General features: G+C 66.1%; 4 protein-coding genes across 5 annotated transcripts; 2 read left to right on the top strand and 2 right to left on the bottom strand.

The window, feature by feature from the left end:
• Positions 1-12: 12 nt before the first annotated feature.
• Positions 13-5094, bottom strand: CHLRE_01g000950v5 (uncharacterized protein). The gene is made up of 8 exons (XM_043058085.1): positions 4832-5094; positions 4289-4549; positions 3848-4029; positions 2484-3565; positions 2087-2163; positions 1716-1835; positions 1186-1295; positions 13-1060 (listed from the first exon to the last, which is right to left on the bottom strand). Exons 1-8 carry the CDS (start codon positions 4947-4949, stop codon positions 698-700), a joined length of 2313 nt encoding a protein of 770 aa, XP_042927999.1. The 5' UTR covers positions 4950-5094; the 3' UTR covers positions 13-697.
• A 697-nt stretch (positions 5095-5791) lies between these two features.
• On the bottom strand, positions 5792-10004 carry CHLRE_01g000900v5 (uncharacterized protein). Its single transcript, XM_043058084.1, has 8 exons — positions 9830-10004; positions 9117-9277; positions 8820-8963; positions 8438-8505; positions 8139-8301; positions 7776-7922; positions 7383-7619; positions 5792-7174 (listed from the first exon to the last, which is right to left on the bottom strand). Exons 1-8 carry the CDS (start codon positions 9903-9905, stop codon positions 6704-6706), a joined length of 1467 nt encoding a protein of 488 aa, XP_042927998.1. The 5' UTR covers positions 9906-10004; the 3' UTR covers positions 5792-6703.
• Positions 10005-10114: 110 nt separating this feature from the next.
• On the top strand, positions 10115-12120 carry CHLRE_01g000850v5 (uncharacterized protein). The gene is made up of 3 exons (XM_001700310.2): positions 10115-10257; positions 10383-10702; positions 11224-12120. Exons 1-3 carry the CDS (start codon positions 10170-10172, stop codon positions 11386-11388), a joined length of 573 nt encoding a protein of 190 aa, XP_001700362.1. The 5' UTR covers positions 10115-10169; the 3' UTR covers positions 11389-12120.
• A 474-nt stretch (positions 12121-12594) lies between these two features.
• CHLRE_01g000800v5 (uncharacterized protein) lies at positions 12595-15129 on the top strand. 2 transcript variants are annotated; one of them, XM_043058083.1, is made up of 6 exons: positions 12595-12757; positions 12883-13065; positions 13360-13453; positions 13795-13902; positions 14161-14258; positions 14563-15129. In XM_043058083.1, exons 2-6 carry the CDS (start codon positions 13030-13032, stop codon positions 14707-14709), a joined length of 483 nt encoding a protein of 160 aa, XP_042927997.1. In that variant the 5' UTR covers positions 12595-12757; positions 12883-13029; the 3' UTR covers positions 14710-15129. The 2 variants fall into 2 exon arrangements, with proteins under 2 accessions (XP_042927997.1, XP_042927996.1); XM_043058082.1 differs by having other exon boundaries at positions 12607-12799.
• The last annotated feature ends 343 nt before the right edge of the window (positions 15130-15472 follow it).

Genomic DNA, 15472 nt, shown 5'->3' with positions numbered 1-15472 from the left:
GACCGCCATCCAGTGACGGGACCGCCTTCGCCATTTGTGTTCGTGACCCATTGTGGTCAGTGGCGGGGTGTACACCACACCTCATTACCAACAGCCATCTTTGAGCTTAGACTATCTCTGGCAAAGCTCATGACGTACTACCGTACAGGCCGGAGACGCTGTCACAGTTGCAGTAAGGCCTGTTGATCGCAGTAGGCGGCGGGTCAGAATCAGAGCCGGAGCGAGACACGATTTCACGAGTCGATTGACGGGGCAGACATTCGCCTTTGAACCTGCCCTGCTGCACATGCGGTGCTGCCGCAGGGTGTGCATCAGGCCGACATTTCTGAGCCACGACGTGCGGCCGTGCCGCAGGTCCGGCCTCAGGCACTCGGGCACACCATCGGACGCACCTGACGCCCCACGCCCACAAACGCCCTACGCCACACCTCATCACCCGCCAATGGCCATCTTGAACCTCGGACTAACTCAGGGATAGCATGTAGTGCCATCGTCAGCGGTCAACACGAGTGTCGCAATCCGACAAGCGCTTAAGACAGGGTCGTCATGCGGTCATGGGTCGCATGTGGGCTGCGGGACGTCGTCCCCCCAGCTGTTGACAGTTCTGTCTCTGACACCAATGTCTGCAAACATGGGACATGGGTACGTCGCTGGAAGCTGGTCAACACAAACTACATACGTGGGGGCTAAGGCAACATCAGGCATCGCTATCGCCGTATCCTCGCCGCGCGCTGCGGGCCCGCGGCGACTGCTGCCCTTGCGGCATCTCCAGCACCACCCACTCCCCCGCCTGCCCGCCCGCTCTACCCCCCTCCCTCTCCCTCCCTTCCCCCCGCCCGCTCCCTCCCTCTCCCTCCACCGCCAGCTCCCGCCTGAAGTCCGCCGCCCGCCCCGCCGCCGCCAGCGCCGCCCCCGCGCCGAACAGCGCCACCGCCGCCCCCAGGTAGCTGGTGGCGGCGGCCAGTGCGGTGCGCCAGCTGCCAGTGGCGTCGTGCAGGCCGCCGGCCACGGGCGGGGAGGGCACGTCGCCCAGCAGGTGCTGCAGCAGGATGATGGCGGCCTGGGGGAAGGAGGGGGAGGAGGGGCGAGGTGAGGGGAGGGGAGCGGGGCAGGAGGGCGCAGCAGCAGCCCACCCACCCACCAGTCTGCGCCGCCCGCCCCCCCCCCCCGCCCTGCTGTCCTCACCTGCGACAGCGGCCTGAGGTGCAGCGGCACACACCACATGGACAGCGCGTAGGAGGGCGCCTGCGACATGAACAGGCACAGCAGCCCCAGAGCCAGCAGCACACAGAACACTGCAGGGGGCAGGAGGCGGGAGGATGGAGGGGGCGGGCGGGGGAGGCGGGGGAGGCTGGTGAGGAGGTGGGGAAGACTCGACTGCGTGCAAGAGGCCTGGCATGCCGCAGGTGCCCTCTGGACACACAACCCCCTTGCCCTCACCACACATACATACGCCCCACCCCACCTGTTGTGCACTCCACCAGGCCTACCTCTGCCTGCCCTTGCCCCTGCCCCTGCCCCTGCCCCTGCCCCTGCCCCTGCCCCTGCCCCTGCCCCTGCCTCTGCCCCTGCCCCTGCCCCTGCCCCTGCCCCTGCCCCTGCCCCTGCCCCTGCCCCTGCCCCTGCCCCTGCCCCTGCCCCTGCCCCTGCCCCTGCCCCTGCCCCTGCCCCTGCCCCTGCTACCCCTCCTCCCCATCTATTGCCGCGGCGCTCACGCGGGTAGCTGTACACGGCCAGGAAGGCCACCTCCAGCAGCAGCAGCGCCGCGGCGGTGGTGGCGGCCTGCAGCGCAAAGCCGTTGCGCAGGGAGGAGCCGGCGCGGTCCAGAGCCCAGCCTGGCGGTGGCGGGGGTGAGCGGGAGGGGCGGAGCAGTATCGGGGTGTGGCCGTGTGGGGGTGTGGGCTGGGACGTGGGGTAGTGCTGGCAGAGGGGGCGTCGGGCAGAAGGACCTAATAACGCCCACGTCTGCGGCCTTCTGTCGCCCCCTCCCACCCCCTCCCCCGGTGCTTGTCATCAAGTCCCACTGCTGCCATGCTGCTGCTCCCCTCCCCTCCCCTCTCCCTCCCCCCCCCCCCCCGGTGCCCACCTCCCGCCAGTGTGCCCACCACGCCCGACACCACCGTGATGGCGCCCAGCACCAGCTCCGGACCCGAGCCGCTCAGGCTGAGGCGGCAGGCAGGAGGCAGCAGGCGGCAGGCGCCAGGCGGCGGCAGGGAGGCAGGGAGTGTCAGGGTGGAAGGGGGCATGTGGCGCGGGCGCGGGCGGTCGCACGCAGGTAGGGCAAGGCACAACCCAGGCATCCAAGGCACAGCACGTGTACCTCCCGCGTACCCTGCACTCTAGACACACTACAGTTGCAAGTGCCCTCGATCCTGGCCTTGCCTTGCCAGGGTCACCGAAACACCTGAGCATGCTCCTGCTCTGTAAAAAAAATAGACGGCTCCTGCCCCCGACGCCCGCCACACGCCCGCACGCCTGCGCACCAGAACGTGAGCATGCCCAGCACCCACTGCACCGGCGCGTAGCCCAAGTTGTTCAGGCACGCCGCCGGGTGCGCCAGCAGCGCCCCGCAGTCGGCGCAGGAGCCCCGCAGCCACGCACCCGCCGCCGCCAGCCCGCGCCGCTCGCCGCCGCCCGCCCCCCTCGCCCCGGCCTGGCCGCCGCTCCTGCCGCTGACGCCGGGCCGCCCTGCGTCCGGCTCGTACGCCACCCCGTTGTCCGCCACGTCGATTCCAGCCGCAGCCGCCGCCGCCGCAGCCGCCCCTGGGTCCGCCCCTGGGTTCGCTGCTGAGTGCGGGTGCGCCCCTGGGTGCGGGTGCGGGTGGGGCGGCACGTAGGCGCCCAGGGCCAGCGGCGCATGCGGCGACAGCGCTGTGCTGGGGCTGCCGGCAGTGCCGCCACCGGCAGCAGCAGACCTGGCCGGCGACGGGTGCAGCGGGGGTTGCGGCGGCGGCGTGCGGGCGCTGCGGCGGCGGCTGTGGCCGGGTGACGAGGCGGCTGGGTGTGGCCCTGAGGCCGGGGCGCGAGCGGCGTCTGAGGACGACAGCTCCAGACCCGCCGTCAGCGGAGTGCGCATGTCGCCGTCACCCATCCCTCTGCCGCCGCCACCGCCGCCACCGCCGCTGCCTGCCGCCCCTGCTGCTGCTGTCCCGTGCGTGACATCCAGGGCCGAAAGCCGGTGCCGCAGCAGTGCACCGTGGTGGGGGTCGCAGTCACTCGGGCTGACAGCGCCAGCGGCAGCAGCCGACGCCGACGCCAACGACGCAGCTGGTGGCCCGCCGTCTAGCGGGCGGTAGCTGCCTCCGCCTCCGCCTCCGCCTCCTCCGCCGTCACCTCCAGACCCCTCTCTCCCGCCCCCGCCCCCGCCCCCGCCCCCGCCTGCACCTGCGCCTGCACTGCCGACTCGGCTTGCGGCCCTGCCGGGCGTCACCGCCTCTGCTGCCGCCGCTCCCCCAATGCCGCCCTCCCCCTCCTTCCCCTCCTCCCCCTCCTCCCCCTCCTCCAGTTCCAGATGCACGGGCGGCATGAGCAGGCAGAACAGCACCAGCGGCACAGCCAGCCCAGCCTGCGCGCATGTGCGTGCGTGCGTGTGCGTGTGTGCCGATGACGCCGTGAGCACGTTGTCACGGGCTGTCCCGAGTAGTCGCGCGAATCGTACTTACACACAAACACAGGCATATTCTTCCCCGCTACTTTGACCGCTTGCCCTCGTCTTTCCAGACACACACCGCGCGCTCTCCCCAGCTCCTCGGCCGGCCCCTCCCACCCCCCCTGGGCTTTCTGATGATATTGCGCCCGGGCACATACCCCCCCTACCCACCCTACCCACACACGCCCCCACACGCACCTCGAGGTAGAAGGGCCCCCGCCAGCCGCCCAGCCCCGCCACCAGGGGCTCGGCCGCCACGAATCCCGCCGCCACGCCCAGTGTGGGGAACACGCCCAGCACCCCGAACCACAGGGTCTTGGCGGCGGGCGGCGCCACGTCGTCCACGAACGTGAAGGTCAGGGTCAGCAGCGGGGCCTCGCCTGCAGGTGGTGGCAGGTGGCAGTAGGTAAGGGGGGGCGCCAGTGGCAGTGGCAGTGGCAGTGGCAGTAGGTAGGGGGTTGGGCAGTGGCAGTGGCAGTGAGGCAAAAGACGTGGGGACAGCCTAGCAGGCACGTGGAGCCGGAGGTGGGCGCGGCCTGGCTGGGTCGCAGGCTGCCAGCCACACCCGCACCCGCACCCACACCCGCACCCACTCACACTCGCACCCACACTCAACCGCACCCACACGCGCACACGCACCGCATCCCACGAGGGTCCTGGCCACCACCAGTGCGCCGTAGCTGCGTGCGGCGCCCGTCAGCGCCGCGCCCGCCGCCCACACCGCCATGCCCAGGCCCATGAGCCGGAGGGCGTTGGCGCGCCGGGCCGCAGCCGCGAAGCCGAAGCCCGCCACCACCAGCCCCACCGCGTACAGCGCCGGCAGCAGCCCCAGCTGGAAGCCGCTCAGCCCGAACTCCGCCTTGACGCCCTGCGGCTGGCCCGAGTCATCATCGCCCGTGACTGCGCGGCGGCGGGGCGGATGGAGGCAAGCAGACGGCGGGGTTCAGGCGTGGAACCGGGCTGTGCAGATCGCTGCCGGGCCGCGGGGAGGCTGTAGGTGGGTGTGCGCGAGTCAAACCGCCCTGACCGTCCTTGTGGCCCCGGTAAACAATTTGAGTTTTCAGCAGAGTCTTAGCGTCTCGCGGTGCCCCAAAAGCTAGGCGCGAACCCCGTGAGAACGCGGGAATAAATTCAACTGCAGTTGATCTTGCTCCACACTTCCCGCCGATGTTTGCAACGCACCATAATTACTCGCGAAAATGCCCAGGTCCAACCAGGTGAGTAGGAGCTGGACGCAAAAAAGAGCGAGAAGGCGCTTCGGCGTATACCAGCCGGGCTGCTCTTTCGTGGTGGCCGGCATTTGCGGTAACCATATAAACTCAACGATCCTAAAGAGCTGTTGTCGGTGCACAAAACCCACCGGTCCGAACTGGACGTCCTGCTGGCGCTCTGTTGTACACCCCATCACCACCGCCACCAACATCACCTCAGCCCTTGACAAGATTGTGGTTCCTCTCGCAAGGGAAAAGTGGAGCCTAGTGGAGTGAGCCCACGTCACGTCTCTAGTCTGAGGCTGCAAGCGTCAACCTCATCTCCCGGACACAGCCGGGGTCAGTTCGCACAGGCACCGCCCGCCATGTGTCCAGCCACGTTCCGTTGTCAAGCACAAGCACAACAGGCAACAAACCAAACCGCAATCAATCCAGCGGCACACCGTGCCACGCTATGCGCGCCAGCAAAGACCGCAAACCAGACACCGGCGGGTCTCAACCTGCGCGCTGGCGCCTCTGCTTGGGCGGCGCCCCTCCACGTGGCCTAGCCTGCCCCACCTGCTAGCTACGCGCCAGACACCAGACAGGACGGCAAGACAAGACGAGGCGAGGCGGGGGATGAGGAACCACGGAACATGTGCGAGCTCGGCGCCCCTCCCTTGCTCTGCCGCCTCCTGAAGAGGACTGCGCAGGCAGACCCGGACAGACTGGGCAGAACACAAACGTCTCCGTATGCAAGGCGAAGGACAATCCATTCGGCCTCGTGGTCTGTGCTTCACCCAATTGACGCCCTGTCCCGCTGTCCGCCGTGTCGGCCTTGACGCACACCACGAACCCCGGGCTCCGGGTCAAAGAGGCTGAGTGGGGTCAACTATGTGTCATAGGTAGCTTGACGCAGTGTCGAGTGTGGAGAGGTGGTTTGGAGAGGGGCAGACATTGACGTTTACAGAATCTCGCAGATGAAAGAGTAAGAGCATCGAGCATCAAAAATAATCTTGAAAAGAAAGAGAGCTCCCATCAAAGGCTGCGGGCACGGCCCTCCACCACTCGAAGCCGCCGGGAATGCTCCCGACCGCCCGGCATGAAGGCAAGCACCGACCAACATTTATTAGTGCCGATGAAGCGGCATGAGACTTGCAGGCGCACGCCCGCGGCCCCTACACTACGGTATACCCATTTGAAATAATCTTTACTGCGTAGTCACCATTACAGCCGCCACGCAGCAACAGCTTCTCACGTACACACGCAGATGCACACGCATCCATGGTGATGCATGTAACGTCAATCAATCGCGCGCCCGACCCCTTCACGCAGGGCCGACACATGGGCAATGTCGCACACATGTATTCAAGGGTCAGGATGGGGAACATTCTGCCTTCCCGTCACGCCGCAGTACGGAAGTCGGGGACACCATTGCCGTCACACCTCTCGCCTCACTCTCACAGTCTGCAGTCCACCAGCCTCCAGCAGTCTGCGGTCCCTGCCGCCGCCGCCGCCGCCGCACTCCCCCCCCGGGCCTCCAGCGCACACTCGGCAGCAAAGTGCCCGCACGGCCTCAGAGCACCCGCACACAAATAGGGACACGCAAGACCACCGGTCACGACACACGACACAGTACAAACGCGTGTTTCAGTGCACGAACACGCCAGTCCCGCCCCAAGCTCCCCCTGCAATACCCTTCCCCCCTACGACTCCCTCTTCCCTGCCTATTGAGACCGCCAGCTCCCCAAGCCGCTTCTCCTCTTCAGCCGCGCTCAGTGCCCAGTCAGTCCTGCCATCACCTGCCTCTCTCTCGCGCTCCCGCACTGCTGCTGCTGCCGCCGCCGCTGCTACCGGGGCGGCCTCACAGCCCCGAGGGCGAGGACGAGTTGAAGCTGTTGGGCACGCCGCTGGAGTTGTAGCCGCCGTAGCCGTAGCCGCCGCCGCCGTTGCCGTTGGCGCCCAGCGAGGAGGCGGGCAGCGCGCGGGTGCCGCTCATGGCCACCGCGCCCGAGCCCATCCACGCCGCCACCTCGTCCGCCAGGCCCTGCATGGAGTCCGTCAGCGGGCCGCCCACCTGGCCGCCCAGCATGCCGCTCACGCCCACCACGCCGCGGCTGAGCTCCTCCAGCGGCGCAGTGGCCGCCGACACGCCCAGCTGCCCCGCCACAGTGGCCAGGCGGCCCAGCGCGCCGCCGGTGGACTCCACGGCCCCTGCGGCCAGGCGCGCCAGGTCGGGCGGCAGGTCCACAAAGGCCTGGTGCAGCGGCCGCAGGTGGTCGCCCGGCAGCGTGCGCACAGTCAGGTCCAGCACCTCGCCCACAGAGGAGGAGCCCTGGGGGGTGGCAGGGCGGGTGGGGATGGGATGGGGTGGGGCAAGGGTGGGGAGCGCATGAGTGCAGGCCGGGCGCGGCGCGGCTAGAGAAGCAGAACCAAGGAAGGGGCAAGACACTGCAACCGGGTACCGCGCAAGTCCGCACGTGTTGTGCAACCAAGTTCAAGTGCTATCCCCATACGCACACACGCGCGCACGCGCCCCCTACCTGCAGCAGCTGCACCAGGTTGTTGGTGTCGTCCAGCGAGTCGTCCTTGAAGCGCAGCAGCATGTTGCGGCTGACGCCGTAGTAGGTGCGCACCAGCATGCGCGTCTCCTCGGGCGTGGGCAGGAACTCGGCCTTGCCCGCCGCCGCGTCCAGGTACAGCGGCGCCAGCTGCTCCAGCAGCGGCAGCACCTGCCGCACCAGGCTGGGGCTCAGGCCCTTGACCGTCTCGCTGATGGACTGCGGAGGCGGTGAGGCGGGCGGCAGGGAGGCGGGCGAGACGGACGGTTAGGAGGATTGATGCCTTGAGCTGTGCACCCCACTGCCCCTTGCCGGCCTTGTCCTCTGCCCCTTCCCTGCCCTGCTTCAGGCCCGCTTCCTGCCGGCCTGCCTCACCTCCACGGTGGTGCGCACGGGCGAGGCGGCGATCTGGTTGATGATGGGCCCCAGCACCCGCGCGCTGGGCACGATGAGCGGGCTCAGCAGCGGGATGGTGTCGGCGGCGGGGCGGTTGTTGTAGCACATCAGCACGTTGCCGGCGCGCTGAGGGGGGGGGCGGGGCAGGACAGGGGAGGGGGCGCGGGGGGCAGGTAAAAAGGCAGGGGGTGCGGGCCAGAGTGGCGCATCGAGATGTCAGTCCCCACGGGCGCATGGGGGCTTGCCACGGCCCACAGGCCCTATCGCAATTCCCTGGCGCACCCCGTACCCGCGTCCCCTCCCCATCAGCAATGCCCCTGCCGCCCGTCCCCTCATTTGTACCTGCACTGCGTATCGCGCGCAGATGAGCAGCTGGATGAGCGAGCCCAGGCCGTGGCCCACGCCGTAGGTGGGCAGCGTGGCGGTGGCGGGGCCCAGAGCCCGCACCGCGCGGTCGAAGCGGAACTGCGCCTCGTCCGCGATGCGCAGGTGGTCAAACGAAGTGCTGCGGGGGTTGGGGTTGGAGTTGGGCGGCTCAGGCAGGCAGGGAAGGGCGTTTCGAGGACCGACGATGCCAGCGGTGCACAGGAGAGCCAGGAGCATCATTGCCAGTCCGGGCCCCCGCCCTGCCACACCCCCACCTGTAGGGCGTGGCGATGACCAGGATGTCGCGGTTGGCCAGCGCCTCCAGGAACAGCCGGTAGGCCATCTGGGGGGGGGGGGGGCGGGGGCGGCACGTGATCAAGATAGCGTTAGAGCGGGCAGGCGGCAGCACGAGCAGGCAGCGGTAGGCAGGTATGAAGGCAAGGAGCAAGGCAAGTCGGGGCCCGTGTAGAGCTGCCCCGCGGACAGGCCGACCTCAACCCTCGTCGCGTGTGCCTTCAACTCCACCCACCCATCTGCATACCCACGCAGGCATGCAGACACGCAGCCCCTCTTGTTCCACACCGCCCTCCGCCCTGTGTGAGCGCCCCCTGCCACTCTACGCGACCCAGGTAGCCAACCCGCCCCCTGCGCCCACACCTGCGGCGCGGCGCCCACAAAGGCCTCTCCCAGGAAGTGCGCCACGGCGGAGGGCGTGCGGCCGCTGGGCGGGAACAGCACGTAGCAGCCCTCCACCTCGCGCCAGTCGTTGCGCTGGCCGGGCTGAGTGCTGTTGAAGGTTTGCTGCCGGGCAGGGTGGTGAGGAGAGGAAGGGAGGTGAGGCAGGGCGGCAGGCGTATGGCGGTTGTGTGGGAGCTGGAGCGGGAAGGTTTGTTGCAGAGGCCAAGGCATACAGCCAGGCACCAGCCGTGCCCGCGCACATGCACATGCACTCACCTGGATCATGGACTCAATGTTGGTGAAGATGGCGGGCACGCCGCTGACGCCCGGGCGGCTGGTGGTGGGCGCGCCGTTGACGGTGGAGCCGGGCGGGGGCTGGTACGTGGCCCGCACCGCCACGGCCGCGCCACTGCGCCGCACCTGGCTGCGCACCGGGCCTGCGCGTTTTGACAGGGGCACGATGGCGTTATATCAGTTGCCAAGCGGCGCAGGTCCAGTTGCGTGACGGTCAAACGTCCACGCGTTTGGTCGGGGAGGTTACAGGCCCCGACTGAGAATACCCGGAACCATCGCAGGCTCCGGCGCCTTCAATCCAATTGCCTATTTGCAGACGCCTATACACATGCGGATCGGCTCAGCCGCATTCCGCGGTGCCGGCGGAGAGCCACATGCGGCCATTCGTCGCATGCCGAGCCCGAAGCACTACCAGCCGGATAATGAGTATGCGCCATCAGTATAGGCCCGGAGACTTGCTGCGCCCTGCAGCAGTCTGCAGAAGGGCCGCTAGCTTCTGGTGGCTCAGAGCGTTGTCGCTGACGAAAGCGCGTCGACGGAGCGCCTCCATTGGGAAATGCGGCCCCTTATACGGAGCCAGTGATACATGTTGTGGCCCCAGACTGCGGGTTGTGCGCAAAAACCCGCCGCTGGAGCTCGCGGGGCCCCCCGGTCTCGGAGTGATGCAACCCAAACCGAAGACCTCACTCGCTCACCAGCCACGATGGGCTTGACCTCATGAGACGCCGCGCGAAGCGATGCCGGGTTGGCCCGGACCCGCTGGCCAAGCATAGCCATCGAGTACTTTTCCGAAGCAGCGAAGAGTTGGGTGGTGGGCGTCTCTAGCAAAACACTTAAAGGTTAAGCACGTACACAGGGTGGCACAAAATCCAATTTAGGAGTGTCCTTCAAGCATGCGCTTGTTGTTGCGAGCGAGGGCCCTCCATGCAAGTGCCCTCCATGGCGCTCTCAATCCCCCTGTACAAATGCATTTTCCTATTGCTCGGTAATATTCGCATACAGTATTACTAGACTGCCAGCAAGCTAGGCAGTAAAATGGCGACCGCAATGTTGAGCAAGACTGTGCCCGGTGTCCTGCTAGGTAGCACCTCTAGCCGCCGGAGCCCCCTAGCATTCAGCTCAGGTAAGATGGCAAATCAGCAACCGAACATCTTTATGGTGTGAGGGAAATCGTGCATAATGCAGCAGTTTGCGCAGACACTTGCCCCGTGGTTCATGTCCAATCATTACATGATGCAATCAAAACAGGGTGCACGACTCGCGTGCTGAGGGCGCTGGCGCCCCGCCCAGCTCCGGCTGGCCCCACGTCGTCTGGCCGGGCTGTGGCGCTGGTAGTGCGCGCGAGCAACGAGGAGAAGGAGGTCCAGTACAACAAGGAGTTCGGATACTCTCGCAAGGACGTCATCCTTATCGGCGTGGGCCTCATCGCGCTGGGCTATGCGCTCTACTACGGGCTGCAAGCCGGGGGCATGGAGCCGGGCATGGCCGGCAACTGGGTGCAGCTCATCATCTTCATGGGCATCTGCGTGGGCTGGGTGTCCACCTACATCTTCCGCGTGGCTACCAAGGTGCGCTGCAGGGCGGGTGTGGTCCGGGGGCTTGCAGGGCCTGCCGGCATCGGTGGGGGTGTCGGGCGAGCCGGCGTCGCGCACCGTGTGGTACCCGGGGTTAGAATGTGGTGTGCGAGAGGAGCGGGGTGCCCGGGATGTATACGTGTTAGCAACAGGCGTGCGGTCATGCACGCGGTGTGGCGGCACAAGGCGCTGACCCAGATGCAGATGCAAGGCCAGTCGCCTGCGCCAAGCGGGCTGGGCTGCACCGCAACCCATTGGCTCAGCAGCCCAGCACCGCGTGAGCGGCGCGCGGTCGGGCAGCAGCGGGAGAGCGCTCTCCGGGAGCCAGGTACCTTCGACAGCTCCATGAATGCGGCCATGGATGGAGCCGGGCGCTAACGCTCTGTCTGTGGCTGCGCGGCTGCGTAATGCGCCCTCACATGCAGTTCCTTTTTGCTTGTAGCCCTGCCCAGTCACGTGCTGCGCTCTGACCTGACCTGCCCCGCCCCAACCTCCCACCCGTCCCCCCCCCACAGCAAATGACGTACGTGAAGCAGCTGGAGCAGTATGAGGAGGCGGTGATGCGGAAGCGCGTGGAGGAGATGACGGAGGCGGAGCTGGAGCAGCTGGCGAGCGAGGTGGACGCCGACAAGCAGCGCAAGGCAGCGGCGCGCGCCGCGGCACAGCAGCAGCAGCAGTAGGCGGGCAAGCAGTGAGGCAAGCAATGGGCCGAGCAGGCGGGTGGGAAGGCAGGCAGGCTGGCGGGCCCAACTTGGGACTGCAGCGGCGGGGGCGGGGGGCGGCACGTGCCCGTACAGCCTCGTACATACTGAACAAGTGTGAGGTGGCGTCCGAACCGGTTGCCTGGATGATGCAGAATGGGCATGAGCACCGGCGTGGGCATGCGTGTTGCTACCGCACAAGCTCTTGTGTGTTCATGGCCTGAGTGCGGCTTGACACGGTAGTCATGATGGAAAGGGCAGGTCATGAAAGCGGCCGCTGACGCTCCGTTGTGCGTGGCTTGGCACCTTCCAAGCACGTGCGGGGATCCGGCACTAAAGCTTTTAGAGGCTTCGGGCGGTCATGATTGTCTTTTGAGCGGCGATAAGCCCACGGGCATTAGGCAGGTAGCGCCGGTTGTTTGTAGTAGTCGCGGCAATGGCCTTCAGGTGATGAATGAGGATGCTCGGGTGTGGCCGTCGACTGCAAGCCCAAATGGAGGTGGGGGCCGGAATTGAGTTTATTATGCAGGCGACATAATGCTGAGGATTGCATGGCAGCATAATGGTGCTACGGGGCAGAGCAAGTGCGCCCACGAGGTTAGTATGAGAGAGTCAGCGGCTGGACGCGTGTCTTTTGCCGCTTGGTGCATGCCTTTGGAATGAACGGCCGACGGCAGAGAAGTTCCCCGTGGCCTGTAAAACAACAGGGCCGGTGCACATGACATCACCACGCGGTGTGGGCCCGCCTGCAGTCCTGAAAGTGGTTGCCGGCTAGCGGCTGCCACCTGAGGTCTTGCCGTTTGGGGTTGTGGGTACAAGCAGGGGGCCGCAAAGCGGCAAAGCCGCAAAGGCCGCGATTGTATGTGGGCGCAGCCAGACATCCTGCAGGTGGGCGCCATAAATCTGTACAGGGCTTACGGCACACTTGGCTTAGGGCCGCCGGCCATTAGGTGCACACCACATCAGCAACTGCCCACTACCTCAGCAGGCTGCATACTGGCCCCCGGTATACCTGAGTTCCGTAACGATGCGCTGCCAGTGAAGTCTCGTGTGCAACGGGGGCCGACGTATAACCTTGCACGCTGGTGCACCGGGGAAGGCACCCGTCCAGCAAAGATGGTGCTGGTGGATGGCGGGCTGCCCAAGAGGCCAAGACGCACACTGTGGGGTTCGCTTGTGCTATAAAACGCTCAGGTACTCCTAGGACCTGCCCTGCCGTGCTCGCAAAGAGTTTAAGCCACATTGTTCACGCACACTTGCAACGATGGTACCGACACTTATCGCGCAATCATCTGCATCTACGTCATTGATTAGTTGCAGTCCCCGCTGCATAACCTCGCAGCAGCTGGTGAGCGCGATCGGTGCCCAAGCTCGCTGCCTCTCTCTTCAGGTTGGCTCGCGCCCGGCCCTCGCCCGCGCCGGCCCTCGCCCGCTCACAGCTTACGAACACTTGTCACACTCATAATGCCGCAGGGAATCGATAGTCGAAGGGCGCGGGGAGCGCGGTCTCGTGTTGCCGTTGCGGCAGTTCGTTGCGGCGCGCCATCGACCGGTAGTGTGCAACAACAACGCACCAGAGAGGCAATGTGTGGCAGCGGTGGCAGCCCATGGCGCCATGCGATGTCGCTAGCTGTTGCAGGGGGACTAAGTCTACAGGTAGGCTGAGAGGGGCCTCAGTTATAGGTGCGCCAGCAGCGCCCTAATAGCTACCAGCTCCTCCGGAGGCCGCACACGCATCATGCGCACACCGGAACCGGTCGTAAGCGCTGGCACGGCTGCATGCGGCAGGGTGTGGCCTGCAAACTCTCCTTTTGTGGTCCGTCAAGGTCGACGTCCTCGCTCTCTATGCATGCTTACAACTGCCGTATGCGGTCCAAGCCCCATCCTGCCCAACCCGCTGCCCGCTCACTTCCCGCCCCCGGCCTCCTGCTCCGCCGTCCCTGTGCCCAGCTGCTGCTGGCGCCCGCCTCCCTGGCGGTATTGGCGCCCTCGCAGCCCGACATCGACACCTTTGAGAACGTGCCCACCCAGCTCAGCGCGCAGGGTGCGTAGCGGGGTAGGGCATGTGCAGACACTATGAGGGGAGGGGGGATTCCGGGGTCGCCAGCCCCGGGGTGAGGGTGCTACTGTAGACCGTGAGCAGGTTGCGGGACCAGTGTACGCCGGACGTGACCGGGAATATGTCATTTGTTATGCAAATGAGAATGTTTTGTTCTTTGGGTGCTGATGCTGGTGATGGTGATGGTATAGCTGGGATTGGCGGGTGGAGCTGGCTTATTTGCCGTGCGGCCTGTCCATGTCCAACCCACGGCCATGCTGCAACCCTCGCGTTCCGACCCACTGAGCGTGACTGCAATCGCACCTCCATGCTTGTTGGCTATGCAGGCGAGGTCAAGGACGTGCCGCTGAGCAGTGTTGTCAGCGGGCCCAAGAAGAAGGAGATCGAGGGCTGCACACGCAAATGTGTGCCCACCTGCGCACGTGGAGGAGACGGTGAGCGGCCGAAGGGGGCTGGCCTTGCCCACGTCGTGCAGTGCAGTGCGGTGTACTGGAGTGGAGTGAAGCGTCCACGCACGGTTCGCGTAGTAGTGCAGCAAGTTGGGCCAGGGGCCACGGCTCTTGCCCGAGCCAGCCGGTCAGCCTGCATCACGGCCTGGTGCCGCCACGAAAACCTTCCTGAAAGGTCGTCCCACGTCGTGACGTGCTCCCTTCCCTGCCCACCTCGTGCGCCCCACCCCAACCCTCCAGCAGGCGCCCCCGGGCTGGGCCCCATATCAGTGCGCAAGGAGATAGTGGTGTTCAAGGAGGGCTTCAGGTCGCGGCAGTACTGCCTGAGCGAGTGCGCGCAGGTAGGGGCGGTCGGGTGGTGTAGCCCCAGAGCCCGCCAAGCACGCAATGGCGCTGCATGGTTCTGCCTCAGCCACCGGAGGCGAGCTGGGGTACACAGACACAGACGTGCGGTGCGGGTTGCGGTGCGGGTTGCGCAACAGACGCACTTTTCACATTTCTGGGTCCGCAGAGCGAATGGCCCTCGAGGTGATGGCGCTCGAGTGGCGTGGTCGCAGCGGCTCGTCTGGGCTCTCTCATGTCCCGCCACCCGCTTCCTGCCACCCGCAAATCCCTGACTGCTGCCTCCTGTACTGTCCCCTGCAGGTGTGTGCGCTGTCGTACGACCGGGACAAGGCCACACTGCTGGCGCCGCAGATTGAGGCGGCGGCGGCCAAGGCGGGGCTCTCCACGTCCACAGCAGCGCCCGCCGCACAGCAAGCCCCGGGGCAGCAGGGCCAGAGCCGCCGGTAGGCGTGCCTGGAGGCAAGCAGGGGCTGGGGCTGATAGCTGCCCGCCGGCAGGTGTCGGGGGTGAAGCTTGGAGCTTGTGCATGGAGAAGGGGTTGGAGGCCGAGCAAAGTACGGTAGTTAGGCGAAGATGCTGTCAGTCCGGGTGGCGCACTCGCGCGCACTCTGGGCGGCGCTTGTGACACCAGAAGGCCTCGTGATAAGTGGCTGGACAGGTTTGCAGATAGTGATTGTTATGTTGCACCGCGAGTATGGCGCGGCCGACTACTGGAAGATGTAGTCAAGCTGGGCAGGGCTTGGGGCCGCGACCGAACCGTGGTGCGGGGATTCGTCACCCGGGTGCCACTCGGGCAAGTCCCTTGGGACTGCGTGAGTCCAAGACCGCAGACCACTAAACTGGCATCATGTGACATATATAATAGTCCCTGAACGGTCCCGGGGCATAAATTCGAGCGAGAGCCGAAGTCGAAATGCTAAATGTGCGGTCGCCAGGACTGTGCAGAATTCGCGTGACGCTATCAGGATTCCATCTATAGATTCAATCATATTGACGGCACTTGGGCTAGCCCCAAAACACCGCCTATGCGAGATATGGGCTTCGGTCAGTTTCGCGACTTGAGCCCCGACCAACGTGTTTTAGTCCTCTGTCGAGCGCTATTGGCCATTGATGCTGTTAGATATGTATGTACAAAAAGGCGGCGTCTAAAACGTGCGGTAGGATTTGCCCCGGGCGACTCCCGGAGCCTTCCGAGTGTGCGGGTTTGGCT

The sequence above is a fragment of the Chlamydomonas reinhardtii genome, chromosome 1 (genome assembly GCF_000002595.2).
Source record: "Chlamydomonas reinhardtii strain CC-503 cw92 mt+ chromosome 1, whole genome shotgun sequence".
NCBI classification, from domain to species: Eukaryota; Viridiplantae; Chlorophyta; class Chlorophyceae; order Chlamydomonadales; family Chlamydomonadaceae; genus Chlamydomonas; species Chlamydomonas reinhardtii.
This window is presented reverse-complemented; position numbering and strand designations above follow the sequence as displayed.

Excerpts from the sequence above, each read along its gene's own strand:
- CHLRE_01g000950v5 (XM_043058085.1), bottom strand. The coding sequence starts at position 4,949 with ATGCCGGCCACCACGAAAGAGCAGCCCGGCTGGTATACGCCGAAGCGC. Across the intron at positions 4,550-4,831 it reads CATTTTCGCGAGTAATTATG|TCACGGGCGATGATGACTCG; the intron begins GTGCGTTGCAAA and ends GCCGCCGCGCAG. Across the intron at positions 1,296-1,715 it reads GGCCGTGTACAGCTACCCGC|TGTTCTGTGTGCTGCTGGCT; the intron begins GTGAGCGCCGCG and ends TGCCCCCTGCAG.
- CHLRE_01g000900v5 (XM_043058084.1), bottom strand. The coding sequence starts at position 9,905 with ATGCTTGGCCAGCGGGTCCGGGCCAACCCGGCATCGCTTCGCGCGGCG. Across the intron at positions 7,923-8,138 it reads GCGCGCGATACGCAGTGCAG|CGCGCCGGCAACGTGCTGAT; the intron begins GTACAAATGAGG and ends CCCCCCCCTCAG. Across the intron at positions 7,620-7,775 it reads CCGTGCGCACCACCGTGGAG|TCCATCAGCGAGACGGTCAA; the intron begins GTGAGGCAGGCC and ends CCGCCTCCGCAG.
- CHLRE_01g000850v5 (XM_001700310.2), top strand. The coding sequence starts at position 10,170 with ATGGCGACCGCAATGTTGAGCAAGACTGTGCCCGGTGTCCTGCTAGGT. Across the intron at positions 10,258-10,382 it reads CCCCCTAGCATTCAGCTCAG|GGTGCACGACTCGCGTGCTG; the intron begins GTAAGATGGCAA and ends CAATCAAAACAG. Across the intron at positions 10,703-11,223 it reads TCTTCCGCGTGGCTACCAAG|CAAATGACGTACGTGAAGCA; the intron begins GTGCGCTGCAGG and ends CCCCCCCCACAG.
- CHLRE_01g000800v5 (XM_043058083.1), top strand. The coding sequence starts at position 13,030 with ATGTCGCTAGCTGTTGCAGGGGGACTAAGTCTACAG. Across the intron at positions 13,066-13,359 it reads CAGGGGGACTAAGTCTACAG|CTGCTGCTGGCGCCCGCCTC; the intron begins GTAGGCTGAGAG and ends CCCTGTGCCCAG. Across the intron at positions 13,903-14,160 it reads CTGCGCACGTGGAGGAGACG|GCGCCCCCGGGCTGGGCCCC; the intron begins GTGAGCGGCCGA and ends ACCCTCCAGCAG.